At 34.5% G+C, this 6844-nt stretch overlaps 1 protein-coding gene across 8 annotated transcripts in view; it reads right to left on the bottom strand.

Moving 5' to 3' along the window:
- Positions 1-428: 428 nt before the first annotated feature.
- CSNK1G3 (casein kinase 1, gamma 3) overlaps positions 429-6844 on the bottom strand; it is a 116227-nt gene continuing 109811 nt past the window's right edge. For all 8 annotated transcript variants that reach the window (XM_010846302.1, XM_010846300.1, XM_010846304.1 and 5 more), the window contains one exon: positions 429-2860. In XM_010846302.1, coding sequence (XP_010844604.1) covers positions 2806-2860 — 55 coding nt within the window. In that variant the 3' untranslated portion in view covers positions 429-2805. The remainder of the gene's footprint in view (positions 2861-6844) is intronic.

Raw genomic sequence — 6844 nt, 5'->3', positions numbered from 1 at the left:
CAGATATGTGCTCTGCATCTGCAATGATCTTAAAGTCATTCACTTCAAACTGGAGCAATAATACTTCATTTCTGGAAACATAATAGTATGACTTCATTTTTTAAAAGGGATGAAATGATACAGTTTATTTCCTTTGTTTATTAATGGCATTAGTTCTAATTAATTGCTCTATTAAAGAGTTCGGAGAAATAAAAAATTTGTTTAAACTTTCATTAAAGAAAGCTTGGATACACCCAGCTACATACTGCTTACACTAGAGTTCCAACAAAGCAAAACAAAAATCAAAAACACAAAAGAACGTTCCTTCAGCTCTGCTTTTCACATATACTAAATTTATTCACATAAACTGAATTTTAAAAATTTCTATCTTCAGTTAGTGAGTGGCATTATTTTACCCATGATCAGAGGAAAGGGGAAAGTGCAAGTTTAAAAAAACTACCTTTATTTTTTATTTCTTTTTCAGTTACATACTTTTAAACAGGGATGTGTTTCATTATTCAGACATTCAGGCAATGTTGACTTCATTAGTGTTGACAGAAAAGAAGCATAAAAATGCAAAACATCGTTGGCTTAACCTGAACATACCTGCATTACCTATTATTGACCAGTTTGTGTCGCCAAAAGACTTATTCCTTGGCATTAAAATGGAGCACTTAAAAATATTGCTAAAAAGCAAATGTCTACACACTGGTCTTTGCAGCAAATAAGGGTATTTATACTTTTAAAATATTTTAAGTCCATAATTGGATTAATATACACACCTTCTTATGTATAAGGAGTTCAGATCATATAAACACTGTACAGTCCAAAAACCCTACTGAGAATAAAACTAAACAGGCTTATGATAAGAAATACAGATATCGCATGTATTTACAAATATCATAGACACACAAATTTGGTCAAATACTGTAAAGAAAGAAGTGGTTTCACATTATAATGGCTAAAACATCCATCTACCTTGCTCAAAGCAAACAAAAATAAAAACTCAGTATGTAACTCCTGTAGTTTAAGACATCATGACAGTATACAAATATAAAATGGAAACTGTTGACCAAATTATACAGTATATGTTTTCTAGGCTGAGTGTAGATCTTTAAAATCAAGAACTTATAAAGATCATTTATAGGATTCCAAGCGATGATGACAAACAACATCCTGATCTGCACTATTCATATGGGTGCCTAATTCATCAAAAACAACACACTGAACTTTTGGCTAATAAGAAAATAAATTACAAAGTACAAGCAAATTTCTGGAAATGCAATAAGGAAGTCAAAAATGTAGATTTATTTAATTACACATTTTAAATGTTACCTTGAAACAATAAAAATAAATAAGCTTGCCCAGAGGCACGCACTTAAGAGACAAAAAGAAGGGGCTGCATTGAAGGAGTAGGTAACAATTTCATAAACGAAAGGTGAATATGAGATCTGAACAACACAATTATCTTTCTAGCCAGTCTTTTTATCTTAACTCTCCTTGAAAATTCTGGCTAGGAAAATGTGACAAAAGTATAACCTGTGTCTGTATGGCTTAAAACAAAACATTCTTGAAAAATGGAATGGGTTTCCTATTTTTTTAAAACAGAACCGTTTCTTTGTTCATATGCAGGCACTTCAAAAGACTATGGGGACAAAGCACCTGACCCATCCTTTCCAAAATAGTCTTCAATCATCAAAATTATACTAAAAAGCAGGAAAATTCCAGAGAACCAGCAAAGTTGAATACAAGAGACTAATGTGAGCAGATGGCAATAGGGGGACCCCGGTTTTATTGCTGGGGGGTGCCCTTCTTTTTAATCAAAGAGCAACTAATTAATAAACAGACACCATTGCGTGGCACATCCAAAGTTTTCTGCTTAAGGAGAATGTAGTCGTTCAGCAGCAGGTTTCAGTGGGATCTCCTTCAACCTCATATGATGCGGTGAGATTCACATTTATTCCTTCTCCTAGTGTATTTCTCCAAAAACTCCATCATATCTCATTTCTCAAAGTATTCATTTCTTGCTGTCTAACATACATCATTATCTGGAAGCATAAAGTTACATTACACAAATAGTTCGCATTTTTAAAAAATAAGCGCTTTTGCCACTTCGGCAACACTGTACTTCACATAGTGGTGCAACAAAAGCAGAGCTCGTATTAACCACGCTATTTTATGATTCATTTTACCAACTACCATCGGCTGAACCCATAGAGCTTTTTCCTCAGTACCTCTGGGCAGTGACTGTACCTTGATTTCACAGAGAGAATGTTAACGTGATTCATGAATAGCAGTACCATCGGTAACAGTGAAATCAATGCAGATGTCACACAGATAATGAACTTCTCAAGGGATAACTTCTTTTAAATATCTGGGCAACTGTTTTCTCTGTTGCTTTATCCGCCGGGGAGAAAATTCCTGTTTGATTATGCTCTTACAGAAGTTATAAAAGAAAACCAGGTTAGGTATATAACTGGTTGACATTTCAGATACTGTACTGCTTTCTATAACTGGAGGAGAGCTTCTTAAAAATGTTCTATAGAACTGTGTAAGTCATCAATACCACCTCATTGGTCCATTCCATTCACTGACGGGCAAAGCACTCATGTTTTGACAAAACTTTAAAGCTTCCATAAAAGTTAAATTAGAAAAAAAAAAAAAAAATGACTGTAAGACAACCACAAAATGAAGTATGAAAGTATGACATTTTCGTTTCTAAGAGTGAGTCTTTGAAAATATATGTGGTCACTACAGAGATGATTTTAATCACGAGACAGCAGGTGAACACGTAAGTAACTCCCCATGATCTGTCCGTGTCCAGAGTCATTTGTGGCGCTGTATGGTTTTCCTTTTCCTTCGTTTGAAAAAACAGCAGCACCTGCAGATGGAGAGAAATACTTCTTTTATTATAAAAATACTAGGGTATTGCAAAATAAGGTTGAACTCTATTGCGTTAATGTAAGTGATCATAAAAGCCATAGGCTGGTGCAACAAACAGTGAACACACCAATGAAGCATATATATTAGTGAGATAATGGCAAGTACTACTATCATTTCATCAATGTGCCTTTTTAGAACAGCAAGACATTCTATGCAATATTAAAAGGAGCCACTAAACTGAAAAGGCTCTGCACCAAGACTAATTAAAAAGCCATAAAGCTCTGAACCCCAAACTGACCCACCACATCCTATTTTAGATACTAATTTCTGCCAATTGTATGCTGTATATAAAGTTGATCTTATGTAATCTTTCTCTTTTTTCCTGATTGTGGAATATGATTGTGGAAGCCAATGTTAGAACAGCAATAATGAGCCTAATATTGGGGATTTTATTTTCATTAAGAATTAGATTTCAAAAATGAAGAGAGGAATTCCCAAAATACTCTTCAACAAACATTCTCCATCATGTTTACAAAGTAGAAGAGAGAAAAAAATACATTAACTAGAATAAAAACGCTAATATTGGCATTTTTAATTCTTTAGGGGTTAAAGAAGGTCAAGCTTATCATGTTACCTTAATTAAGGTAAAAATTATGCTCAACATTTAAAACAACATAATCAAGGTGATTCAGTTTCATAATAAAAAACTGATTCCGTTTTTGAATTCTGTTAAAGAAATATCTGGTTTTCATGCCTAGATGAACAAAATCTAGATATGATCCCTGACGGTACTAGTTTTTCCCACAGTGAATTCTCCTAATTATGAGAAGAGGCATCACATGCAGAGATATGCTGAGGCTGGTATGAAATGAGAGTCAAACGAGAATCACTGATTACCAACTAACAAAACAAACACACACATGTATTCCAAAACTCTATCGTTCCTTCAGATAAAGGTCTGGCTTTCTCCCCCTTCCATACTTAGAGTCAATCTATCAAAATACCAAGATGACAGGTGCCACATACACAGAGGCTCTTTTCTTTGCCCCACTGAAGTCCTTATACCAAGATACTCATTTAATTCTTACCAGCCCACCTTCCGCAAAGGATATTAACTGAAACATTTTCAAGCTAAGCATGAAAGAGACCATGTAGCTTCAGGAGTCCTATCCAGCAAAAGATCATTGCAGATGAAATAATGGCTAGGTATCTTTTATATATTTCTGTGAAATAAATGTAAACAAAGCCCCACACTGTCCAGTTAAATTACACACTCTCTCAGCTCACATTATGTTTAGAAAAAATAATTTCAACGTTTACTGTGATTTATGCCATGATTAAGAAATCACTATGGAGCATTCAAAACCAATTTTTTAAATTGCATTCAAATAGCACATAACGACTAGACTCGGGAATGAAACTAATTTAAAACTGTATATATCAGCTGATAAAGATTCAACTAGAAATATGTGTTGTTATCAGTCTTTATGAGTTTTATTATTATTGAGATAACTACCAGACAGAATGGAAATAAATTACTCAATCAAGGGTCTTAAAAAGAGACACTACTGTAAAAGAAGACTTCAGGCACAATACATTTAGAAGAGAAAGTCAAATTTTTCTGTTAGCTACCTAATACTTTCTCAAATATGTTACATATATTTTCTAAAATAAAAAAGCAAAGCAAAAAACTACTAGGAATACTTATGGTTGATTCATGTTGATGTTTGGCAGAAACCAACACAATACTGAAAAGCAATTATCCTTCAATTAAAAATAAATAAATTTAATCATAAGAAAACTACTAGGAGATAAAAAATCATTATTCTAAAAAGAACTCTTCAATTAAAGACTTAGAAAGTCTTTAATAGAAAGACTTCAATTAAAGAGTTAGAAAATGTCCATATTGTAAACAGCAAATGTTAAAAAATCAGTATTTAAAAGAAACAGACCAAATATTTAGAAGATTAAATAATATGATCATAGGTCAATGGAAATTTATTGTTTAATATGAAGTTTTATTAACAATGTTCACTATTTTTAATAAGGTTGTCTTTTCAAATTCCCAAGTATGTCCTTCTAAAAAAGTTTTCTACTAAAAAAGTGTTGAAAGGTTTACATAATAAGCCTTTTAGAAAGGGGGCTTTCATAGATGTTTTGATAAACAAGTTCAAGGCTCAGATTTTCCACACTTGTATCAGCAATTCGCACTGTCTGACTTATTTATTTTTTTACCATTATTAACCTGCTTTCAGTTCTGAGAGTTGAATTCTTCCTATTTCCTAGGTAATCTTTCTTTCTATTGTGTAAGTATTGTTGAACACAGAAAACTATTGTAAGCATTATTTAAGATTAAATAAGATCTTCAAATGCATGATAACTGTAGAGACCTTTTAAAATCAAAGCAATCTAAAAAAAGACACCCAATTTTTAAAAGTAAATCCCACTAGAGTACACCCTTGAAATAGATTTGCCCAAGTACAGCTGGCAATGCTATTAAACCGACGACCACCAGAGGACAGCATTGCTTTATCCGATATGAATGCATCCACATACAGAGAACGTAGATGTTCTCAAAATATGATATATTTACAGAAGAAGAAATTGATATTAAGCTTCCAGCTGATTTCTTAAAAGTCACTACCAAAACAGCTGATTTATAGTCTTAGTGATTAATAAATCAGGACTCATCTCAATTGTCCTCAGAACTCAGTCTAAAACACTTTTAGCATAAGACCACTCTGACACGATTGTTTAATTTTCCTCTCAGTATATAGTACTAATCTTAATTTATTTTATTTATTTGCTTATTATCTACCTCCACATTCCCCTTCATGGATCATAGCCTTATCATGGTGAAAGGGCTTGTGAAAAGTTCTGACAAAACATACATTGTCTGTGGTCTACTTTCTGGAGGAGGAATTACAAACCACTCCAGTGTTTTTGCCGCAAAAACACCATGAACAGTAGGAAAAGGCAAACATATATGATCCTGGAAGATGAGCCCCCCAGGTCTGGAAGTGTCCAACATGCTACTGAGGAAGAGTGGTGGACAATTACTAATACCTCTCAAAACAATGCAGTGCCTGGTCCAAAGTGGAAAGGACACTCCGCTGTGGATGTGTCTGCTGGGGACAGTAAAGTCCGATGCTGTAAAGAATTCTTCACAGGAACCTGACACATTAGGTCCATGAATCGAGGTAAACTGGACGTGGTCAAGCAGGAGATGGCAAGAGTGCACATCAACATCTTAGGAATCCGTGAACTAAAATGTATGGGAATGGGCAAATTTAATTCAGATGACCACTAGACCTACTACTGTGGGCAAGAATCCCTTAGAAGAAATGGAGCAGCCCACACAATCAACACAAGAGTTCAAAAGGCAGTACTTGGATGCAATCTCAGAAGCAACAGAATGATTTCAGCTCATTTCCAAGGCAAACCATTCAACAAGTAATCCAAGTCTAAAGAAGGGAAGCGAAAAGCAAAGGAGAAAAGGAAAGATATAAACATCTGAATGCAGAGTTCCAAAGAATAGCAAGAAGAAATAAGAAAGCCTTCTTCAGCAATCAATGCAAAGAAATACAGGAAAACAACAGAATGGGAAAGACTAGGGATCTCTTCAAGAAAATCAGAGATACCAAAGGAACATTTCATGCAAAGATGAGCTCAATAAAGGACAGAAATGGTATGGACCTAACAGAAGCAGAAGACATTAAGAAGAGATGGCAAGAATACACAGAAGAACTATACAAAAAAGATCTTCACGGCCCAGATAATCACGATGGTGTGATCACTGACCTAGAGCCAGACATCGTGGAATGTGAAGTCAAGTGGGCCTTAGAAAGCATCACTATGAACAAAGCTATTGAAGGTGATGGAATTCCAGTTGAGCTATTCCAAATCCTGAAAGATGATGCTGTGAAAGTGCTGCACTCAATATGCCAGCAAATTTGGAAAACTCAGCAGTGGCCAGAGGACT

This window comes from Bison bison, unplaced genomic scaffold, assembly GCF_000754665.1.
Source record: "Bison bison bison isolate TAMUID 2011002044 unplaced genomic scaffold, Bison_UMD1.0 scf7180017864235, whole genome shotgun sequence".
In the NCBI taxonomy this organism is placed as follows: Eukaryota; Metazoa; Chordata; class Mammalia; order Artiodactyla; family Bovidae; genus Bison; species Bison bison.
The sequence above is the reverse complement of the archived record's forward strand: the minus strand, read 5'-3'. Positions and strand labels throughout refer to the sequence as shown.